Here is a 24,904-nt window from a genome sequence, read left to right on the forward strand (position 1 = left end):
CGGCATGAGCGTGAGGGTGACTGAATTTAAATTTTTGGGTGAACTATCCCTTTAATCCCTTCATTGATTACTGTCACTTTTTAGAAAACTGCCTTTTAAAGTTTGGGTTTTGAAGATGGTAACAAATATTTTCATGTCAAAAAGCTTATCATAAATCTTTAGCATTGTAGTCCAAGTATTTTTGGATTTGCTCAAGTTTAAAGTAATTAAATTCGTGTTTCAAGTGCACACCTCTGCTGTATTCCTAATTTCTTCTCAATGCCTTCATCACTGCAGACATTTTGACTTGTCATAGAGATGAAAAGGCACAGACGCTACTAACATTTATTTATCCAGTGCGATGGTGAGACAGCATTCAGGATACCAGGACCCTGAAACCAAAGCTAAACTGATTTCAACCATCATCCATTTTATTATTTACATGTACGATTTTCTTCGGTGATAAGTCTGAGTGTCTTCTGTGAGAAAAGCCTCTCAAATAACACGCAGCAGGCCAACTGTCTCCATAAATCGTTTATTTTTCAGCAGAAATGAAATCAGACTCATCCTAGATCATCAGCTGGAGCACACACACAGCAGTGACAGCAACACTCACAGTTCACCATCAACCAAACTGTGGACTTTAACAAAACGTAAAACTTTGTCGTAATATTTAAAACATCAAACATGCAATAATGCAGCTCTGTTTGTCCAATCAACCCTTCGCTAAGCAGCTTCTCTGAACAGCAACTGTCACTGCTGCAACTAAGCATGGCAGGCCTGTCAAGCTTTGCATTTCTCTAAATGTTGAGGTGGTGTGCATGGGGTTCTAGGCAGAGCGATACTCTGAGTCTCAAGAATTTGGAGGGTGGTGTCTTTTTTTTTTGTCTTTCAAAAACATAAAAACTCAAGAGCAAATGTGTGAGGAATGGATCAAACTTTGTCTTTATCAGCTCTAACTGCAAGCTGCAAATGTTAGCATTGCCAGCTAACTACCTTAACTATCTGCACTGACATTACCTACAGCCAAACTTGAGCCAAACTTGTCTGGCTGGTCTGGGTGGCTGACCGTCTCAAGGTCTGCTGCACTGATCCCTGTGCTTCCTTTTCCCACATTAATGAGTGTATTTCTGTCGTCTGTTGTATGCATATACATGTGTATTGCACCGTCTGAACAATGTTTGCTGGGATGTAGCTTCAGCCTCGGCCATATTATGTATGCAAATGCAACATGGAAATTGTGCCACCAGGGGTTTCTTTCACATTAAAATAATAACAGAACATGATTTAAGCAGAAATTATGTTCACGGACGAGGTAATATTAAAGTTTTATTCATGTATCTTGTGTTTTTAAGTCATAGCAACTAGCATCTGGCTAGAAATGGCTAGCAGTAATCGCACCGTTACCCTCAATAACTTATGGATTTCTCCATACTTGGACATTGTTGGAAATATTTGGGACACACTTCAACTTCAGCAAAATATATGACATATACGGTATTTTTAAACATTTTAAAGTGGAAGTGCTACATTTTAAGGTTAGGGTTAGGGTTAGGGTTACTTTACATATGTTAGACCCTTTTATAGGCTTCCTGTTTCAGAATGTGTCAGATGGAAACATTAAAAAGTTGGAGATGGATTTCTTAGCTGACTCGTAGAGTTAAAGTATTAGCATCTGCATTAGCTAGCCACACTTGTGAAGCAATAATTGTCACTTTAGATGACAAAATTGACAAAATGCTTTGGAATCAGAGACAGAGTGTCTCAACAATTAAAATGATTTCAATTTTAAATCTGTCACTGTTATTACTGTCAACTGCATAAGTGCAGTGAGAGAATGGAAAGGTTGACAGACGTAGCAGCAATAACTAAGGAGGGCGGGGCTTGGCGAAGGGTCAATTCTCTGCATGGATTATAAATATATCATCTTACAGGTAACACATTTAACTTTTGACCTATGTTTAATAGTCAGCAGGACTCTTAACATATTATTGTTGGTCTCCAGCTACATTCATTCTCATATATGAATCATCTTTTGAATACATCATGCCACCATCCAGCTCGTAAAACTCGTAAATCAGTCATTGCAGAGTGGCATCACTTCAGCCAGGACCATTCATTTTGGCACCAAAGGTTGCCATGACGCCCGCCTCTTGTCAGGCTCCAACACCCTGCACCCTGAGGCCCCTGGGCTCCTGAGGGACCTTGTGATCAGATGTTCCTGCAGCAGGGCTTCTGCTCCTCTGTGTCTGCTGCTCTGGAGCTGTTCAAGGTCACAGCGCTGATGGGACCCCGATTCATCTCTTTACTGCTCACCCTCCTGTGAACCTCTGTGGAAGAAAATTAATATAAATGACACATTTTCATCATGCTAGAATAGAAAGAAGCCGCAGTGCTCCTGAGCTTTGCAAGTATCACAAGCATTATAATAGAAAAACAAAGTACATATGGTAGTAATTCCGGACTTCCACAATACACAAAAGTTAATTAGAACAGTGGTTCTCAAACTTTTTGTTAGTTAGTTAGTTAAATACATTAAAATGAATTACCTGCTAAGACACTGTTGAATGCTGCCTCCACGTTAGTTGACTCCAGAGCAGAGGTCTCCAGATACAAAAGACCATTCTTTTCTAAATAATCCAAATAATCTGTTAGTTACTTCATATGTTACTTATCATTATCTTACTTCTGTTACATTAAAGTGACATTCCCCAAATCAGAAAACTTCACTGTTGATCTGCCCACATAATTATCAAAGAAATGGGAGATTTGGGAAGCAGTACTGGGCTCTATAACTACATCATGGAATAAATCTTTAATCAAAAATAGGAATTTAGACTCACTTTTGTTACCACGAATGAATGAATACAATGAATACAAATTTGATTTGATTTTGTACAGAGACACATTATCAAATTATCAGGTTGTGCAGTTTGGTGAGCAGACTAATTTACATTCTCTGCAACCTTCATAAAGTGAGTCTCCATTAAGCAGTTACGAACAATGAATATATACAAATCCAGTGCATAGATTTTCCACCCACAGGTGACACTTGTTGACTTTGTACCTGCGAAGCTTTGAGCCTCCTCAGTGGGCACAGATCTCTCTGACTCCAGGTCTGTCTTGTTGCCCACCAGCATGACCACGATGTTGGGGTCTGAGTGTTCGTACAGCTCCTTCAGCCAGCGCTCCACGCTCTCGTATGTCAGGTGTTTGGTGATGTCATACACCAACAGCGCTCCGAGAGCACCTCTGTAATACCTGTTAGGAGGAGATTGACGTCACAGGTGCTCCTTATGTGACATTCAGGTACCTTTTTTCAGCGTTTTACAGTCAAAGGAAAGTGATATGATAAAAGTAAAAATACTTGAATGAAACTAATCATTAACAATCTACACTCACACTAAAAAACTGTAATAACAGAACAGGAAGCTGTAAACATAACATTTACATAAGGTCATGTTGAATCCTTTTTTTGAGGCCCTCTTCACATGGCTCAGCTCCATCATCTCTCACCACAAAAACAGTCTGAAAATGTATAACTGTCATTTTACAATCTGGAAAAAATGAATTGACATTAAAAAGCAGTTAAGTTTCATTTTAAATTGTTTAATGTTCTTTATTTGATAATTAAGTGATGGAAAATGGTTTGGAATCTATGGATTCCCACTATGACATTTTTGGTATTGTGTATTTAGGTTTATATGCTGTTCAACCAATATAAGATAGGGTGTTACATTCACTGATAGCTATTTTATTTTATTTTTATTTTAACTCACTAAGCAGTCAGGCAAAGATGGCAGCAGCATAACAAAAGGTGCCAATATACTGAACGCCAAGAAAGACAAACACCCGGAAACAAGCATTTACTTGTAACACAAATGATCCAAAATGTGACTTTCACTATCTTGTTTTGAGGAGGGTTAAGATTGTTTGGTTTGATAGATTCGTTGTCTGTTCCACAAACTGTTATCTGAAGGTAATGTCCAGATAAACAAGTTCATTTTTAATGTTTTTCACTTTCAAATGACAGACATTTTAAACTGATGAGACAACTGAATATTTTTCATTATTATTGTAATGATTTCTAAACAAATTTTAAACAGTAATGCTCTTATTACATTCCTTACTATTATGGTAAGGTGCTGCTTTTCATTTAATTTCATTTAATTTCATTTATTATTATTCAGGAAAAGATTAAAAGTAACACAATCAAATAAATATAATGAAACAGGTCTGACTCAGTTAAAACTGGTTTACACCAGGTTCCTGTTCTGCAGCACATAAAAGTCAAAATCACAAAACAGAGACAGTCGGCAAGAAACAAACACAAAAAGACAAAAACAGCAACACGGACATTCAGACAGGAGAGGACTTAAATGAAGTGGGCAGATATCATGGGTTGAATTGATGGTCCTTCCATCAGATGGCATCTATATGCCTGTTTGGAAATGTATAACAGAAGTTATTGTGTCTACCCTAAGTGTACTCTAAAACAATATTTTTAGAAAATGTCTTCAAATTAAGTTGACTTATCTATTTCATGACAAAAAAATATTTTACCAACTGGTATCATAATGCATAGAGGGTTAAAATCTGACTATATGCTGTATATTGCTTTTACATGTCCCACAAAAACATCTTTTAAACATCTTCTCCCTCGCATAGCTGAGCATACTGCAGAAAACAAGAAAGGAGAAAGCCAACTGAGGCTGCAAAAAGGGACGGGACATAGGGAAGGATCAACTGCAGAGAGACAGACACACCAGCTCACAACTATAAGTGCGCACAACAGCATCATGTAGAGCCTACATATAAGTAAGAGTGACCCCTTTCACAATACACACAGTTATTTGATCCCTTGTCATGATAAAAATCTAAATTATGGATGCTTTAAGCATTTGTCCCATCTTCATTGAGACTAAGCAGTTTCTCCTGTCAGCTGGGAAAAATTTAATGACGGACGGTTGCTCTGAAGTCATGAACCAATCAACACTTCCCTCACATTACGTTTCTGCTCCCCTCTTCCAGAAGCATAATTAATTCCACTTTAATAGGTTTTAGCTGCTTGTTACAGCACAAATGAGAAATTCCATGGGAGTGAGAATTTGCATACTGGAATAAGTCGGCAAGTAATTACTCGAAAAGCCAAGCTGTCAGAGAAGAGCTAATCCAGCGGTGTAGCATATCCTCAGATTTTTCCATGTCTTAAAAATAAAATTGACATGGTTCTATTGTTTTAAAGCCACTTTCCACACTGTTAATCCTTCTAGTTTAATTAAAAAAAGAATGAATCAGGAGCCCCCTCAGATAGTACAGAGACCCGCTGAGGGCTGAGCGTTCAAACGAAGGTCTCTGCTCGAATCAATTGGATTTTTGGAGCCTAAATGTGCCAGTTAGAAACAGACAGGAGACGAGAGTGTGCTGGTTGTTTTTCAGGTAATGTGGGAGGAAACTGAGGATCCGTGCCTGTCCTTGCGTGTGTTTTGGCTGATAACAGCAGCACCACCTTAAGATGCTGACATACTGGTTGCTCAACAACTATGGAGCAAGAAAACAAGCATGAAATGCTGATTTAAAAAACTGTCTTTACTTTCTGTGTGTCTGCTTCAGAAAAAGTGTGCATGTTTGTTAGCACAGCAGACATTTATGTCAGTTACGTCAGTATTAATTCATAGCACATAAGGGAAATTGTTACTGAAACTTGCATTAAGCAGGCTCTTTATGAACAATTAAACACTTTTATCAGACACACAGGAATGATGCAATGAAATCATGTAATTATCTCCACTAATTGAGACTTTCAGGCTTAGTTTACAGTGTTGTAATATATGCTACATGCTTGTTTGCTTTCTTGCTGAGACTTTGATGAGAAGGTTGATATTCTTGTAACTGCACTGTAAATATAAAGCTACATCCAGCTGCTGCTTAGCTTAGCACAAAGACTGAAAACAGGTGGAAACCAGGTACCAGCTCTTCTACAGCTCACAAACACCATTTTTACACCAACATTAGGATGCATATGAGGAGTAACATCGCTAAAAATATGGATTGACTTCTTTCCCATTCCAAGAAGAGTAGTTTGCCTTTCCTTTTTTTTTCTGAAGTGTCACATTCAGCATCTCAAATGTGCTGGAAAACAAGGACTAGCAAACAGTAGAAAGGCAGCATGGTGGCAATCGTACAGTTGGTGGCAAGTAGGTTTATTTTTTAATGTCTTTTAACATTAGTCTCTCTTTAAAACTCAACAGTGACTCATTTGGAACAATGTTTAAGTGTTGCTTAAATGGAGCCCAATGGAATTTGTGGCTGATGACAAATAACACAAAAGTCACTAAAGAGAGCAACAAGCTTTCATAACATTGTCCCGGAAAAGGAGCAAGAATTAATGCTTTCCACCGGGTGTCATGTTCACTACCACCTGAAGCCGGGGCATATAAATACCTGTGACCACTGCAGAGTCATTTGACCTGGGAATGAATGCTGATTGTACCCTTGCCCACTGAAAACAAAAGCCTGGTGTTGGGGGGTGTTAGTGGGTTTTTTGTCTAGTGTGAAGGGGGTTTAATTAACACGTCCGCTGGTTACCTGGATCAGCCGCCAAACCGGCAGTTGTTCAATTTCTTTACTGGTAATAAGACGATGAAAAGACAACCACAGCACACTTTGCAGTTTCAAGTTCCAAGGAAACAGCCAGCAGAGTGCTTAGGGAAGGACTTGTTGCAGATATTGATTGGTGTTTACAGTAGCCAGTTTCATTGGATGACAATTAAGTAACATTCCCCAATGTAGGATGTGTCCTCAATGCCTTCAAATCTTTTGTGGGAAAAATAAAACTTTGAAATACCATTAAAAATACCTGAGAAACACAAAATAACTTTTTGTCATTGCTGGGCCAGCTACTGACATATAAGTGACATATAGTATAATAATTTTGTTATAAAAACATCGATTTTGACTTCATGGAAACTCACATAAATAAGGGACTCTGGCTCATCACATGCCCTTATACCTTAATTGGACTGAAAGGAACCACTCAGCTTTGAACTGATGTAGATAAACTGCTGATTGATGATTCACGCTAACAGTGAGTTTGTGAAAATCAGTACACACGTATATTAATGGATGTTTTGTTTTTCTGACACTTACGCAGAAGTGATGGCCCTGTATCGCTCCAACCCGGCCGTGTCCCAGATCTGGGCTTTGATGGTGAAGCCGCTGAGCTGCACCGTCCGCGTGCTGAACTCCACCCCGATGGTTGTGCGACTGTCATGGTTGAACTCGTTTTTGGTGAAGCGAGACAGCAGATTGCTCTTTCCTACGCCAGATTCTCCTATTAGGACTACTGCAGAGGACACAAAGCACAGGAAACCCCAGCATTAAGGTTAGGTTTTTTGGATTTATTTTGGTTGCTGCAAAACTATTTGCAGTATTTCTTGGATAAAGGAGACAAAACTCATTTTCACAGCAATATGAGCCAGTGCTGTGACGTCCACATCATCCTTTAAAGCCCTTCGTAATAAGGCCTTTAGTCAAGGTGTGTCTTCTTAGATGCTCCATAAATCCTCAGTCTTAGATGTCTAAGTCTGGGGCTAATTACACCATTAGGGATATTATGTACTATTTTAAAAGCAGCAACACGCCTTCATGGTAAATCAGTTAATTATTTTAACTCAAGTATGCAGAGAAAACAGTGCAGAAACAGGACGTGGGTAAAATACTGAGGAACAAAGTGGGATGTTGGTCTATAACAGAATGCACCAGATTATTGATTAGTAAGGTGTAAGCTTGGTTCATCTTGTCACTTTTGGATAAGCTAACAATGTGACTAGCTAAAAATAACCAAAAAGTTATTTATTAACCTAATCTTTGACTTAACACCACATGAAAAATACCAGAGACCTCGTGCCTAATTTTAACTTCAGTCAGAGATGATTTTTAAATGTTTTTGTAATCACTGATTTATATAGACTAAACAAAGTTGAGAAAAAGCAAAATTTCAAGGCAACTCACTTCAAAAGATTTGTAAGTTTTTGAGCAAAACTCAAATTCTTACCCCCTTATGACCAGTAAAGCTAGGAGAGCCATCCATCCTCTGAAGGCTCCGGGTCTTCAGTTTGTGTTTGTCAAGTTTTGTGAGACTCTGATTATCTTAGAGAGGTCAAGGTTGTGAAAACTGTCATGCCAGTTTTTCAAAATGTAGCCTAATTCTGGAGCATTATTTCGCCAACTTGTCAAGCTAGGAGCTGAAAAAGTTAAGGAAGCTATATTAGCAAAACTTAAATATAATTCATATTTTTTTTGACAACTTAGAGGGGTAAGTGTGTCCCTCCCCCTCTAGAAATCTGAAAACCTTTGAGGTGAAAACGTCTCACAAGTGAACCTTTGTTTCTGGAAATAAAACCGTCTCTAAGAGCGTAAGGCGATTCCAATCAGGTGGAACAAGTTGAGCTGCTACTTCCTTTTATCTTGGTCAGAGGAACCTACCTACTGGGCAAACAGGACAAGAAATAACACAGACGCCCCCTCTGTACATTCAGTGACTAATGTTTGGGTTTCAGTTGTTAGTAGTTGACTCAGAGAGAAGAAAAAAAAAAGGCTTGGCTTAATTGGCGGAGAGAGGAAAATATGACCGCGCTGTGAACACACAAGCAGCACTGGGATCTGTGCTCAAATGGATAAGACACAGTCACAGCTTACTGCTGAGGTGTGTGAGCTCATGAACACTGAGATAATCCAAGTTCTTATGGCATCTCCTCAGCTGTTATGTGTGGGGTTTGGGTGCAGTCTAGCAGGAGAACCTGCGGGGGGGTCGCACCAACTGGTCTTTACTGTGCCTGGTCCTAACTGCTGAGTCGGACTTTGCGAAGATCAGTCTTTAGACGGGACTTTATATCAGTTGCACCAACAAGACTTAAGCCTAGTCTTACCTACGCCTCGTCTTAGCAACGCCCGTTAATGTGAACACCCACAAGACTATGGCTGTTGCCTAGCAGCGTGCGTTGCTAGGATACACTGTTAACAATATTTCGCTGTCTTGCTGATTTGTAGGAAATCATTTCTAAATCTTGGCAACGTTATGTAAGATCAGATCTGAATTTGAACAATACCTTTATAAATTGATATTATATAAAATTAATTTGCTGATGAAGTGAACGTAATTGAAAGATCGGTGACATTTCCGAGGCAGAGAATGAAGTTAAAATTGGCGCCCACAGATCACTTGTTCACTATGTACTAACAGGCTTGAGGAGTAATAGATTAAGTCTACATGAAACAGGATAACTTAATTTTGACAGAAAAAAGGTTAACTATATTCCATTAGAGTTACAGATGGAAATGATGGAAAGTTCACCATTATTGTCATCATCCAAGCACTCAACATCTCATTTAAAAAAAAAAAAAGCAAAAAAACATTTACTAAGACCAGCAGCTAACGTTAGCTATACAGGCCAACCTCTGATGTTAGCTACACAGAAATACTTTTCGCTACCTAACCTGTCAGTACAACTACTAATACTACTACTGCCACTACTGCTACTAGCACTACAACTCACTGCTGAAAAATGTTTTGGGACTGCAGGTGATGATGCTGGTGACCAGGACAGTGTGTCGGTATAAAGGGAATAAGTTTATGTCAGCTTGGGTGAAGTTTGAGTGCTTCTAAATGCACATAATTACCTTTAATAACCTAAACATGCTTTCTCACATGACAAAGGAAGGAACAGTTCGGCAAACAACTAATAGACAATTTCATATTTGGTATAGAGGTAATCAAAATGCTTTAATATTGTGATACTGGATTAGGATACTCACTGCATTTTTAACAGGTAATTAGTAAGCTACCTGTATCACATTTTTAAAACAACCCTGTCAACCTGTGTTCTCTCACAGAACCACAGAAAACATGTTGGCATGTTGTTCCTGAACACCTGCTGACTCCCATAAAGGTACAAAGGAGTCGGCCTCAGTTCTTTACTAACAGTATGTTTAACCTGAACTCTAAATTCATGGCAAAGAATGTTTTACAAGCTGCTCTGCTTTTGCTTGTTTAAGGTAATTGTTCACCGCGTCGTCAGACCACTGTACAAAGTTTTTTTCCTGTGGTTGAGGTGAGAATGTTCTCCCCCTCTTCTCCTCCACCACTGAGTAACTTCTTATGCAAACAAAACCCCTGGTTTCTATGGCGATACAGGACAAGAGGCTGTCGAGCTCTGCGGCGACCTGGTTTGTTGATCGGGAGGAAGGTGGCGAGAACTTGATGCGTTGCAGTGAGGATTACATTTTCATTTTGTGCAGTTTTATGACCTTCGGGACTGGAAACTACAGTCACTACAGTCCTGAAACCCTGGTGGAAACTTAAAAACTTAACTTAGGAGCAAGTCAAGTCAAATCAAAGTTCATTATGACTCAAAATCTTAGTTACTTTTTTTTTTATTATTACTTTTCTTTTCTTTTTTCTTTTCTTTATCTACATGTCTTCTAGTTTTTCCAAGTGTTCATTTTTTGAGTTTTATCAATATGTCTTCTTGTAATTGTGGGTGAAATAGAGTATTATTTGCCTATATTAATTAAATAAACTTTTTTTAAAGTAAAGTTTGCAAGAGCAGAGTTTCATTCTGACTTGCTACATACTCATTCATGTTTAATGGTACATATTAAAACAAACTGAGGAGTTTGTTTGCAAATTGAGGAAACATTTAAAAAAGAGTTTATGAAAAAAAAAGAGGGTGACATTATATCAAAGCATCCAAACATATGTTTAATTGATATAACCTCACTAAAATGACAAACAAAAACAAACAAAACAGAACTAAAACCAAAGAGACGAACAAAAAAACACAATTTAGGAAAATAAATAAAATCTGAGATATGTTTTTGTAAATGAACCCTTCAAATGTACATTAGTATGCATATACATATTAGTTTGTAAGTCAACATTAAATATATAGTTCTGTAACTATATTGAGATCAATGTAAAACAGGAGTCAAATTCCTTACATGTGTACACATATTTGGCCAATCAAGCAGATTCTGATTCAGATTTAGTTAATTTTATTCAAGATACAAGAGATTTATATATCATAATACAACAGGCTTGTATGGTGAGATTTTGATGTAGTTAAATCTTTGTTATTCATAAAGAATAATGTAAAATTATATACAGTGGATTGGTTTAAAATGTGAAAAGTAAAAATAAAACACTATTTTACACTGAGGAGGATGATTTAAGCAGTCTCAAAGCCTGAGGGAACAGGCTGATCTGTGGTCTGGTGGTAGCCTTTGCAATACGACAAAGACTTTTAAGCAAAATGAGAAGTTCGTCCGCGATGCGTTCATGTACAGTGTGCGGAGGTGGAGAGTATGCAGGTTTACATTCCAAGCAAACCATAGAATCTGATTTTAGTGATTAGTTTCTCTAAGTTATCTGTGAATCGCTGGGAGGAACGAAAATCTGCTCATACTTTCAAAAAGCTATCACACACACTGCTCAGGACCACTGCAGTTAGTGAGTGTGTTTATTCTGTGATAGCAATCAGTTTGAGAACGTACACATATTCACAATTCACCTAGACTGCTATACGCCACTGAATCCTACACACTGGCCCTTTAACCAAGATTGTAACATTAGAGGATGTCAAATGCTGTACAAATTGTAAAGACATTTTTAAAAAGCATATATACTGTATGTATATATTTGAGGTCATTTTTGTTAACAGTTCATGTCGGTGTAGAGAGAGACAGGAGATGAGTGAATGGAGGGTAACATCTAACAGAGGTCCTCAGCTGTTGTTATGTGATATACACCTTAACCAACAGGCTCTTGGGCTTCCCCCAAAAAGCCCATCGAGGCAATTTTGTTACGTGTGATTTTGGGCTCTATGAATAAAATTGACCTGACCGTCATCTCATGTTGCTGTGGACCTGGCGAGTGATGTTTTTGGACACAGTTACTTACTGCAGAGCCTTTTATCAACATGACATTTTTGTACCCAAAATGTCAAATCACTGAATCTGAACCAAATCACCTTTCTGAGTGACTTTCACTTCTCTCTCGCACATCTGTTAAGAGCCATCTGGTACTTAACTAGCTGCATAGAAGACATGATTCCCATGGCATGAAGGTTGAGTGCAGAATGAAAAGAATAAGTAGCACAAGGTGGAACTATTTTGGGGCATAATTCAAGACACCTTTACCGACGGGATGTGTTGCATTTGGGAAAACTACAAAATAAGTGATATGATTAGTTGTTTGATATATATATATACTGATATGCTGTTTTCAGCCTGACACTTTATGTCACAATCAGAGATGAGCAGTGTAATTTTCATTTTGCTAGGCAGAAAAATAAGATGCAATTAGTAACAAAATACTGTAAAAGCTTGTATGAAATACTTAAAATTCATTATTAAATATGTCATTTTATTTTCAAATAAGACACATTTTTATCCCTAGGTTTAAACTGTTGGAAAAAAAACCTGAACAACAAGCCTTAAAACTAAAATAGGTTAAGTGAATCATGTGGCATGTCCTGTCAGGTCCAACAATCTGCTTACTGTAAACTACCATCTTTCACTGATGTTCCCCGTGATCAGTACCTTAAAGAAAGACGCTGCTTTGGTGTTGGGTGGAAATTTTCCCTCAGATAAAGGTAAATCATTTAAATATTATCAGATGTTGGTGCTAAGTTAAGTTTACTGGATGAAACTAAAATACGACAGAAGCAGTTAATATATGTATGTGCTGTAGAACTGGCAAATAATACAGACCAGCTAGAAACCACCAACACGTCCTCATATCTGAACAACAGAACAGACTGATTGACAATGACTCACAAAACGACACAGCTAACAGTGACTTCCTGTCTCACTGCCTGTCAGCCTCCATTAATAAACTGCTCAACTGAACCGTTATAAACATTTACTCCTTCTAAAAGATTATTAATGATTTCTTTTGGCTCATAAACAGACAATTACTCACTTAGTGAACATTTGACATTAATTTGAAGTTCTAATTAAAGTGAAACATGCAAACTAACACAGCTCAGTCAGGAACACTCGTCATGATTTTAACCATTTACTGCAAAAAAAATAAAAAATAATGGAAATACAGTTATGCTTTGTGCTGATGGCTCCACTCTTAAGATGCTCCCTGAACTGACCAAGCAGCATGCGAGGTCAAAACATGGAGTGCAATGCAAAAACTCCCCAAGGTATACTAGAGGCAGCCATATGCAAAACAATATTTGTTTTTCTTAAACTTTGTGCCCTGACTCTAAAGGTGGAGGCTGGGGTGGTGGTGGCAAGCTTGTCCAGCATTCAGAGGAGAGATATGTGTGAGGAGGGCATCATATTTAAATGGACCGCCTCGTGGTGAAAATGTCTGTGATTGGTGTGTGACTGATGATTCAGTTGGCAGGCTGTCAGCTGATTACTGCTGGGACAAATGACTTCCGTGTCCTGCATGAACTGACACAAAGCTTCATTTATTCTGGCCTGGAATAGAAATTTCATGGGAGGAATATTTCAGTTTAACATGTTTCCTTAATCTCTGATGACATAATGGTCATTTAATGATAAATTACAATAAATAAATTACAGATTTCTCCTTTAAATACATTTTCCAGACCAGAATTTTGTATTTTATTTAAACACATTTGATGAGAAAGCATTAGTAATACGTAACAAGATACTTTATGGTGTGTTTAACCCATCTCTGGTTACGGTGCTGTTCTGCGTGGAATGCTAAGCAGGAATTAAAGTACACATCCTGGTTGCAACAATAACCTGCTCTATGCACACTTGCTGCTTACTTGACCAGGTTACAGTATGCAACAATAACAATTATAAACAGGTTATAACACAGTTTTCATACGTGGATGTGGGCTCATTATTTGGCAATATCCAGTTTATTAACATTATATTTTAGTTAATAGTTATTTTACTATTAACAAATGTTCAAATAATGCTCATATAACTTTAGAACCATTAATTAAGCAACTGTAAATGATCAAGAACATAATATGCGACTTCATAATGACCATCCAGATAATGTTTATAGACAAAACTTTCTCCCTCTGAACTCGTTAAATACAGCAGCTTGATCAGTGGCCCCACACTTCAAACTATGACGCTGCGGGTACTGTCAGTTCTGGTAATTTAATATGTTAAAGCTACTACAAAGAATTTTCAGATTTTGGAGCCCCTTGTGGACAAAAGCGGTATTGTTTTCTACCACCATAATCACAAAAAATAACGTCAAAAAATTTAAAAATGTAGACAAAAACTCCTCCTGCTTCCCTTTAACTGGTTAATATACAACTCACTGCAACTTTGTCTGAGAAAATGTAAACACAGGCTCGTTTAATCTGATTTCACTGAGAATAGCAGGCAGGCATTAGGAATAACTGCACAGAAATAGCTTCTTGTGGATGGTCTTGTTAAAAAAAAAGCTAAATTAAGCAATTGTGCATCCGAAAATGAGTACTGCATTCTAAATAGTGAGTTGGAGCCATAGAGCTTATCTTAAATAGGTTGAAATCCTATTTGATATACAAGTTAATATACAATGGTTGAAGCGAGTTGTTGTCCTGCGCCCCCTCATCCCCAGACTCGAGGAAGCTCAGGCTGGCTGCAGGAAAACTGCAGGAGTGCAAGATGTGCGCAACATTGTAGTTTACAACAAACGATGACAAGTCCCACACTGTAAGTTGATCAGCTGTTTATAACTGTAAGTTGTCCGTCAAAGTAAAGCTAAGCCTGTTGTCCTGAAAACAAAAGCTGACTGCTCTGAAAATACACACAGTTCAGTGGCTGCCTGCCAGACTCCATTAGCAATTTGCTAAATCTAACTGTTATAAACATCCACTGCTTCTAAAAGATTCTTAATGACTTCTTACGACTCATAAACGGGCACTCACTCGTTTGGCAAACATTCAGCATTAATTTGAACTCTTAATTAATGAGAAACAAGCCAATTAAAACAATTATTCCAGCCTGGAATAGAAATTTCAAAGGAGGAGACAGCAGCTGTGGTGTTGTTGTCATAGAAGTGAGTATTTCAACTTAGCATGTAATTGTTAATGAAACATCACAGTCATTTTATTCTCCTTTAACTTCTGCACATCATATAGAGGCATCAGGAATAAACCGAGACTGTTTCATAACCAGTTAAAACCTCCTTTAGCAGCTTTAATGTGATATGCCAAATGAAACTTTTTGACTATTAAGATATGCTGATGGTGGTTAAATGCTGTAACTTATTAACACATATGTGATGAAGCTGACAGGTATGAACGCTGCTGATGGAGAAGACAAAGTCAGCTCAGTATCAATGACAGCTGAGTCCTAACAGTGCAGGTAAATGTGGGATCACACTTTGGATCTTTTTATCTAATGTGTTGTTTCAACTTAATGATTTGTGAAGTCTTTACAAGCTAATAATAAACCATTTATAAATAACCAGGCCACGACAGCCTTATTGTAAATTGCTACAGTTATTACTAATCTATTACATTCACACACATTCCTGTCCCTAGAAATTGCCAACTCAATAATAACCAAATAAGTATATTTTGAAGGACAAATGAACATTACAAAATAACACCTTGCAGGGGTTTTAAGGATGACCCTGTAGATCTACTCAGTGCTGCAGGAGAACACGTACTCACCCTTAAAGACAAAGTTGTAGGCCTCATCTGACCCCATGTTCAGTCCATTCAGTGCTGCGCCTCACAGTTTACTGCTGCGTCTCCAGGACTCAGGGACAGATTGCAGGATGTAAGATGACACTGACTCACAGCACAACCAGCCTGCCCCTCAGTTCCTCAGGCTTCAGGAAAAGAAAATGGCTGCAGAAATGTTTTGACACATGAATGCCAGTCGCCAGCTCTCTGCCCTTCACTACCCTTCCCTCTCTGAGTTAATAGAAAGCTGGCTTGTTTGAACAAGACATGCTGACTGTATCCAGGTTGCTCTGCTGCAGCAGGCGGGGCCAGTGTCAGGGAGTGGTGGGTTAGCGGTGGAGGTGTGTCCTGTAATGGAGTCAGTGCAGGGCAGGTCGGACAGGTGGGGCGACTGGCAGGTACAGCTGAGAGGGGCTGTCAGGCGCCTCCTGCTGGACCAATCAAATCACTACTGCATGCAGGAAGCAGGAAGCAACTCTTGCTTCATCAGTACATGGGGAAAACCATCCTGAAACAAGGGTTTACATAATATTTCTATAATATTGCACCATAACGTTTCACTTTGTGATTTTTTTTCTGTCAGTCTGTGACAGTGAAGGCTGATTTTACTGGAATCTGCACACACACATTTTGTTCTGCCAATAATGACCAATTCTTTTTCTTCTTAAGTGTCATATTCCCTTTATAAAACCTGGGGCCTTATTTATAAAATCAATTTACGATCGATTTTGACCTCAAGTATGGCTTACAGGGATAGTTCACCCCAGTATGAAAATTCAGTCATTATCTACTCACCCTCATGCTGATTGAAGATCGGGTTTGAGTTTTTTTTAGTTCACAAAACACTGCTGGAGTTTCACAGGAAAACAGCTAAAGCTGACCTTTAATTAGCATGAAGGTGAGGAGATGATGACTGAATTTTCATTTTTGGGTGAACTATCTTTAAGTAGAAAAATACCTATTTATAGTTATTTATAAAACCTTACTTTGACGTGGAAATGATCTTATTTCTGAGCAAAGTCCAGACTTAATTGAAAGTGATTTTCGTATGTCGGAGTACTGAAGCCTGTAGTGACCTTTGCATCAGCTTTATGAACAATCTATTAAAGATATGAGGAATGAATAGCGACACATCCCAAAACTTTGTGCTTCTCTTTTTGTTTGTCAACCCACCATTTAGTCCCCTGCATAATACATGTTGTCTGGCTTCTGTCTCATCTACCATCGCTGTGATCTTGTTGTTTGGTTTTCCTCTTTTGGTCCACGGTTATTTACTGTAAAAAATTTAAATGAAAATAAAGTTGGGAAAACTCTAAATTTCAAGGCAACTGTCCTCACAATTTTTTTAAAAGATTTTTTGGGGCTTTTGCCTTTATTTGGATAGGGACAGGTGAAGATATGACAGGAAAGGGGGTAGAGAGAGGGGCATGACATGCAGCAAATGGGACAGAGGCGGGAATCAAACCAGCAGTCGCTGCAGAGGTCAAACAGCCTCAGTACATGGGGCTCACATTTTACCAACTGAGTCACAGGGGCGCCCCACTCACAAAACTTTTTGAGTGTTAAGTCAAACTCAAACTCTCAAGGTCTGAAATAAGGTCAAAACAGTTTTGCCGACCTATAATCTTTTCTTGAGTCAATAAAATTTTGTTTTCTTTTTTTAAATAAACTTTAAACCCAAACAATTCTGTATTTCAAAAATTGTTCACCTGCTTTGAATTGTTGCAATTGAAACTATTAAATTGGTAACCATTATTCACTTTTACTTGTTTAGTCAGCAACTTTTGAAATACAAAAGGTTTTGTTTCCAAAGCTCAAAGACTCAAATTTATTGAAGGAAGAAAAGTAAATTATGTCAACAAAAGATTGGCAAGTGGACTTGGAAAAACCTTTTCTTTTTAGTTTATTTCAAAACATAAGTTTGATTTTGACACAGGACTCATTATATAAGGTGAAATCACTGAATGTAAGACAGGTGCTTCAATAAGTTCATTTCATATCTACAGATCACAGGTGCTTAAGTTACAAATTTTCTTCTTTTTATGCTCAGTGCCTTTTTATGAATCAAACTCTAGCACACTGTTGGAAATGATCACAAGACTAAGTTCAAGAACATTTTTATAAATGAGTCCCCTGGTCTGTTGTTGCCATTTGATCCTTTGCGGTCACAAAGACTCGAGCCTGTAGATTTATTGTGGCCTTTGGCCACAGTGAAGGGCCGCCTACTCAACTGACGTCCTGTAAGTACATCATTTGTCTCACTGTAATGCAAATTATGTGTTGGGTTCTCTTACCTGCCAAGATAAGCAGCAGTTGTTTGTTAGTCCCCCTCACCCTCCAAACAACCTTTTTAATTTCCTTCCTTCCCACAAAAGACCGAGAAGCTTTAAAATCAGATCATCCAGGTTCCAGAGGAGCACATATCCTGAAGCCGTCTGCCTCCTTAACACCTCTTAAACACTCCTTAAATCACTTCTTAAAGCCCATTTAATGACTTGCTTTTATGCGATGTCGCCTTTTTTATGATGTCTGTTTTTTCTTTTATTTCTATCGACGTTTTTTTTCTTGTTTTTATTGTTCTGATCTCTTTTATCTTTTTGTCTTCATTCTACTATGTTTTTGGGTCCTTTGCTGTGTTTTAGTTTGACCTCAATTTTAGCTTAACTTGTCTTGTTTTCTGTTTTTAAAAGGTTCCATATAAATCATATTATATATTATTATTATATCTAACACAGAACTATTAGTTAATTAAATAAATTGTGCAATAAATCGTGCAACAGGGCAGGTGTTTTTAAGGCACTTAAAGCACTTTATCTAGTAGGTAGTTTATGTTGCTTTTAATGTCCCTGCAGGTGCTAGTGTTGTATGCATGGTTTTCCAATGTACTGGATTTTATTTTACCCATGATTTTACGCTTTTATGATTATTGTATTGGTTATGTTTCATACTTTTATTGTGTTGTGCGTTATAAATCAACGGTTTTGTTTTTCTGTCTTTTGTCCTTAAAACTCCTACATGTAAGCAGTAGTATTTCCACTATAATAACCTCAAAATATGATTTCAAAAATAAAATTATCTAAATAAAAGGCTCATCCTGCTTCATTTTCATTTGCTAACATACAGCTCACTGTAACTCTGCCTTGAAAAATCTTCTCACAGATGTTCTCATGAATTTATGTTGGTTATATGCAGGCATCAGTAATAAATAGAGACTCTTTCATGACCAGTTAAAAACTTGCAGTAGTTTTAAGTGAGCTCACCGAGGCAAATTCCAATCCACCATGTTGATATGGCAATCAAGGACTGAATTTGAATTTGTGAACACAATCTTTTTCAGATGATTTCACCAACTAGTGACAGTAATATTGCCAGACTTCCTTAAAAAATTGTGCAATTCTGCAAGTTACTCAGGGAGGAGAAACTTTAGAAACTTTGCAAAACACTGTCTGAGAGAAATTCTTAATTATTTGGGCTTTACTGTAAATTTTAGACACAAGTTGTACTACCCTTCCTTTTTCTGTGTAAAAAAAACACTGTATGCATTTGTCACAGCATGTTGGCAACTTCTGTATTTGTAATGTATTTGATCTCCAAAAATAGATGAAAATGATGCGACCTTCAGGTTATATTTGAATATAGAGCAGGGAAGCGAGATCCAATCACAAATGATCACTTGTGCTGATGTCAGTCAATTAAGGGAACTTGGAATCCTTGTACCATTTTACATCTTTGTTTTTGGCCCACAGCCCTCCATTATGTTTCAGTTTGGACAACCCTGCTCTAGACACTTGTGGAGACATGTTGTTTTTTTTAATGCCACGTGTGAACTGACATACTCAGAGCTGTCCACTTGTGATCGGTTCACCCAAGATGCTTGTTAATACCAGACAGATGTCACCTCCATCTTTGAGCCTGCTCGTGTCACACCAAGCACTCAGTTCAGAGCATAAACACAAAATAAGATTGTGTGAATATTTGTCCAAAAAGTGTTTATTCGACAGCTTTGACACAAAACGTAGCAAATAATCTTAACTGCATTTCATCAGGCAGAAATTCTGATGAAGGTTGCCACAAATTTTTGTGTTATGCGCATTTTAGTCCTCTGATAGGATTCAAAATGTTCAATTTTCTGCTTAACTGTTCTCAGCATGCCCGAACTAAACCCGCAAATGAATGAATCAACCGCGGAACCAGTTGATAATGGAATCATTTCAGCACTCAGACTTCCTACCGACAAATTAAGTGGACTTTCAGAACAAGCCATTAGATGAACAGCGTCACAAGGGAGGGCAAATAGTTGAAAACGCCATACAAGTTATTAGTTTCAATACCATGATTATAAATACACCGACTTCCCCGGCCCACACACACACACACACAAACACACACAAACACATGTTCACTCACTCACTCATAGATATAGGCATGTACACAGGATGTTACAGAAGTCCATTCCATTTTCCAGGCAGAGTTTCAGTCTCCACTACGATGCTGCCACTTGGGTTAAAGGTTCCTCCAGGTACTGCACCAGAGCTTCTGCCTATAGACACAACATACACACAGCTGTGTTAATAAAGGTTATATTTAGAGCAAAATGACTGATCAGTAATTGCCTGTAGAATTAAACCAAAAATGTATTAAACAATAATGTATGTATAATTTTGTGTAACATTGCTCCCAAGCTCACAGGTTTTCTCAACAGTTTGGTTTGGTCTGTCTTATTAGTCTAGAAATGTCGTCCCCACTCGACATCATTTTGTTTGGTGGAGTGATTTATTGATTAAGGACAGGCGGACAAGAGCCGTTGATTTGAGCGAGACCCTATTATTTTATTATTCTGTGCATTTAAATGGTTTGTGCTTCATGAATTACTCTTTCACATGACTAACGTGCCACCAGAACTGTTTAAGTAAAACCTACACTGACAAAAAGATATGCGTTTTGTATCTTATTAATTATTAATAATTATTCAACTACGGTTAAGTAATGCTGATTATTTGTTATAATTTGATAATGTGCTATGTTTAATTGTAGCATACAAACTGCACTATCAGGCTTCCTTCAATACTGAACTCTGAGGAAAATCTATTATAAAACAGCTTTTTTTGTCAAGTCAATATGACATTATTGGTTTAAAACGACTTCAAGCTGAGCACTACATCATATAGTACAATATACAGAACTATTTTGATGATCATCTCGTTTAAGTCACAGATGGAACTACAGATGGAAATTAGCATCTCGCTAAATTTGGTGCAACCAAATTTTAATTTCTTAAAAATTATAAATGTCATTGCACAGTGTCTTTTTATAAATCAAAAAAACTAAACCAAAGCAAACTAAACTTATTTAGGTCCTCAAATGTGTCTTACATCCGAATAATGTGACTATCTTTGGTTTTTGGACTGTTGGTAGGATAAAACTTATTTACACTTACACTTATTGACCATCGTGGTCGAAGAGCATTTTTCACTGTTTTACGATGTTTTGTAATCATTTCATTTAATTGGGAAAATAGTCAACAGATTTAACTATAATGAAATTAAGTGTCAGTTGCAGCCCTAGGGAGTAATGATTTCTTTGAGTCTAGTCTCATATTTTTATCTTTATATTTCTGTCTTTGTCTTTTTTGCACATTCTCTCTCAACAATGGGATTAACTCCGTTTACTGTCACTGCAATTTTTTTCCATATGAGTTTTTTTTTTTGTTACACTCTTCACTAAACTTCCCAAGTAAAATATGTGTCCTTGTAAATGTTAAATTCCTCCAAAAGACACATACTTTCTGCTGAGGTAAACAGAGCTGGGTGGTTGGATGTGGTCTCTGATTGGCTCTCAAGAGAAAATGTTCAAATCTATATGCAAACCAATTTTTCATCAAACAAGCAGCTAGCCTGTTGCCAGCCTTGGTGGCTGAATAAAATACATTCAAAATCATTCCAGTGGTGAAAAGCTGCACCTTCTCCTTTATATTCCACACATCCCCACATGTCCAATTAATGATTTTTTTTTGTTGAATATGATGAATATGACATGGTGGAGGTCAGGGACCTTTATCAAAGCTGGAAAAGGCTATAACCTCAGATATACAAAAGAGCCACTTTATAAACTGAATGTTTAAAATACAAAGCCATTGAAAGCAGGACATTGGTTGTATAGAGAAGCCATGACTGATGACAGCATTGACAGTAAAAGTATTAAAACTCTCACCTTGGCTTTAAGCATTCCGAAGCCCACTGTCTCTTTGGCGTACATACACAGCAGAAGGTTGGCCACACGAGTGATGGCCACTCTTCCTTCCTAAGAGAGAAAAGAAAAGAGAGGGTGGCAAAGTGTCCCAGTGTCATGTGTCTGAATTCACCGATTGATAATCAAGATCCTTTTTCCAGAACTGAGTTTGTTACAGTTCAAACACACTCATTATGCACGCCTGAGAAAAACTGCGACGATTCTGAAAGACCTGCACTTCTTACCATGCAGTCCATGAGGATGAATTTGAGTTTGTCTTCATTAAAGGCTTGATGGCCGTTCTTGTCGTAGGCCGCCCAGATGTTGCTGGCGATGGCGGCTGTCACTCGTGCGTCCGTGTCCCCATATCCAGAGTAAGCCAGAAGCGAACCTTCATTATTCAGTAAGCTGGCGGAAAAGTAAAGATGGATGTATCCATATCAGGAGCCAATTTACTATTGACTGTTAGCATATTGCAGATTTTAATCAAACTATCATTATGAGTCTACCATACACTGTTATATAAAATATATATATAGTGATTATTTTAACAGATATTATACAGATAGAAGTTTTACTTTTACTGATAAAAAAAAATTAAAATCAAGATGATGCAACATCTGTTTTGGCCTGTACCAACAAACTAGTGTTATCAAAAATACAAAAATATCAAAGCTAAATATCTGAAATATTTTCAATACTTATTTTTAAAAGTATCAATACCCTGGTACCAGCTGTGTTTTCTCGCGCTCTTTTCACTCCGACAGCACACACACCACTGCAGTGCCCACATATCTCCTGCTGCCTGCTCTCACTTGCTAAGAGTTCCATCTTCTTCTTGTCACTCATTTCATTTGCTCCAGTTGAATATCCACTATATTTATCTTTTCATAAAAATCAAACATTTTATTCCCTCAATGTTGTGTCAATTTTTCCCCACGAAAACGCTATTGCATATCGAAATTTTCACGGTATTGAACTTAAGTTAGAAATTCCAGTATTGTGACAACACTACAACAACATCCGTAGAACATGATTTGCAGGCCAGGGCATCTCTGCAGCACTACAGTACTTCATTATAATGCTGTTTTGTCCAGGCATAATAAGACAAAATCCAGTAGCCAAAACAATCGTGAATGCTTAACTAAACTTTGAGCAACATGCTGTAAAGACAGATGTGTCACAGTGACACAGATGAGCAGCATGTATCTTTGAACAGCAGCTACGATGTGAGGGAGACCTGTCATCAGGTCAGCTGAGTGGAGTTATTTTAAGCTCAAGGAGGAAAAGAGTAAAACAGCTGAGCGCAATTTCCGCACTTCTGCAGATTCATTTAAATTTAGTTTTGAAAATTTGTATAGAACTGAACTGAGTCGCACTGTGGGCTGTGTATTTCTTCCTTCATAGGAGTAGTGAGAGAAACATGGTACTGGATTGGTATCAGTGTTGGCAGATGCTCAAGGTTGTGATGTCAGACAAGAAAAAGTTATATAGAGCCATACCTATATTATATACTATAAAGCAATAAACTGTATGAACTATGTACAAATATATGAACTGTTTTATTATTTATTATTATTTTAAGAGTTACAATGATCATGTGGTGTTTACGGTTTATCCAAGGTGTTTTAGTTTAGTTTAATTAAGACTATTTTGCGCTGACATGATTCATACTGAGAAATAATTACAAATGAAAGAATCTGTAGAAATGCAGAGATAGTTTAAATTCACAAATTGACCAATCTGGCCAAGCCAATTTGTGAATTTAGATTAGTCATCACAAAAAAAAAAAAAAAAAAAAAAATCAGAAAATATGTTAATGATTCAGTAATTTGTCAAGTAAAATGTCAAAAATCCACTGCTGCTCAAATGTGTGTATGTGGTGCTTTCTAGCCATGTAGGTCACATGTGTCATTACCTTAATATCTCTGAAATCTGGACTGCTGGTCAGATAAATCTTCCCACTATATATAAATTAATTTCCCTACTATTTAATGACATTTCACACACAAAACGGTTACGATAATTGACATATAAATCGACTATGGAAATTCATTATCGCGAATTAGTTACGACGTAGCAACCACTTGCACACGCCATGTAAAGTGTAAAAACAGATTTACTAAAATGTCATTTGTCAAGAGCTATCACTGTAAATATGTATTCGTTGATTGGTTTTCTCCATTCAGGAGGGGGGTTATTGTCTGTGCTGTCTCTGTAGCTGACTCTATAGCTCCATATTTGTGAAAAAATCAATTTTTTGTAACCGTTACAGTAAATAAACTGGTCAAAAACCACCTCAACTCTTGTACCTATTAGCATGTCGTTAGCATGTTGCTAGCTAACGTTAGCTGGCTGTACTCACAGTGTGCTCTGGACTCCGTTTGTGTTCGCCTGGCTGAGGACCTGCGTCAACGCCTTCGGTCGTAACATTACTGACAACTCACTGGCAACTAATAATTAAAATAAAATCGATTGTTAAACGACTAAACAACAGTCAAAAACTACTCAACAACACACAGTCAGGTGACTGTTTTCTTCCCTTTCCGGGTGCCGTCTCATTGCATTGTGGGAATTGTAGGCATCAATTCATTAAAAAAAAAAAAAAAAAAAACTTTGACTGATGAAAGAATATCGTTTTTTACTCTTATTTACTCACATAATTACGGTTTTGCTTTATGGAGAAATTAATTGTCAGAAACTTGGATCCCTGGGGAGAAATTCTGTCTTGTTAATGATTAAAAAAGCTAATAGTAAGTAAAAGTAATTATGTCTTTGATAACTTTATTGCGGTGGATTTTGACTTTGAATTACTTAATCAATTTTTCTTATTCCTCTCCTATCTTTTGTAACTTATATGTATCCCATAGATGGACAGTTTATTTTGTGTACACTGTAAATATGCATTTTCTAAAATGAAATAAAAAACAAACTTTACCATGTTTATCTAAATGTGCACTGTAAATTTACTCATGAGAAGTATTGCACTACAGTTTTGAGTGACACTTGGA

The 24,904-nt window shown here is 37.5% G+C and overlaps 2 protein-coding genes across 3 annotated transcripts; both read right to left on the minus strand.

Annotated features, from left to right (window-relative positions):
- Positions 1-1,524: 1,524 nt before the first annotated feature.
- Positions 1,525-16,105, minus strand: LOC146321691 (ras-related protein Rab-25-like). 2 transcript variants are annotated; one of them, XM_084726948.1, is made up of 5 exons: positions 15,651-16,105; positions 7,129-7,321; positions 3,047-3,240; positions 2,529-2,609; positions 1,525-2,309 (listed from the first exon to the last, which is right to left on the minus strand). In XM_084726948.1, exons 1-5 carry the CDS (start codon positions 15,685-15,687, stop codon positions 2,191-2,193), a joined length of 624 nt encoding a protein of 207 aa, XP_084583074.1. In that variant the 5' UTR covers positions 15,688-16,105; the 3' UTR covers positions 1,525-2,190. The 2 variants fall into 2 exon arrangements, with proteins under 2 accessions (XP_084583074.1, XP_084583073.1); XM_084726947.1 differs by having other exon boundaries at positions 7,129-7,324; positions 15,651-16,094.
- Positions 16,106-19,637: 3,532 nt separating this feature from the next.
- Positions 19,638-24,456, minus strand: lamtor2 (late endosomal/lysosomal adaptor, MAPK and MTOR activator 2). Its single transcript, XM_084726951.1, has 4 exons — positions 24,259-24,456; positions 22,139-22,301; positions 21,876-21,965; positions 19,638-20,205 (listed from the first exon to the last, which is right to left on the minus strand). The coding sequence occupies exons 1-4, from the start codon at positions 24,324-24,326 to the stop codon at positions 20,149-20,151; spliced, it is 378 nt and encodes a 125-aa protein (XP_084583077.1). The 5' UTR covers positions 24,327-24,456; the 3' UTR covers positions 19,638-20,148.
- Between the last annotated feature and the right edge of the window lie 448 nt (positions 24,457-24,904).

The sequence above is a fragment of the Lutjanus erythropterus genome, chromosome 9 (genome assembly GCF_056507025.1).
Source record: "Lutjanus erythropterus isolate fLutEry1 chromosome 9, fLutEry1.hap2, whole genome shotgun sequence".
Taxonomy (NCBI): domain Eukaryota; kingdom Metazoa; phylum Chordata; class Actinopteri; order Lutjaniformes; family Lutjanidae; genus Lutjanus; species Lutjanus erythropterus.

Bases quoted from the DNA above. Each gene is read 5' to 3' on its own strand.
- LOC146321691 (XM_084726947.1), bottom strand. From the start codon at position 15,687: ATGGGGTCAGATGAGGCCTACAACTTTGTCTTTAAGG. The intron at 3,241-7,128 runs GTAAGTGTCAGA...TCCTCCTAACAG, and splicing joins TACAGGGCCATCACTTCTGC to GTATTACAGAGGTGCTCTCG. The intron at 2,310-2,528 runs GTAATTCATTTT...TTTCTTCCACAG, and splicing joins ATTCAACAGTGTCTTAGCAG to AGGTTCACAGGAGGGTGAGC.
- lamtor2 (XM_084726951.1), bottom strand. From the start codon at position 24,326: ATGTTACGACCGAAGGCGTTGACGCAGGTCCTCAGCCAGGCGAACACA. The intron at 21,966-22,138 runs GTAAGAAGTGCA...TTTCTCTCTTAG, and splicing joins TCATCCTCATGGACTGCATG to GAAGGAAGAGTGGCCATCAC. The intron at 20,206-21,875 runs GTGAGAGTTTTA...TTGTGTCTATAG, and splicing joins TCGGAATGCTTAAAGCCAAG to GCAGAAGCTCTGGTGCAGTA.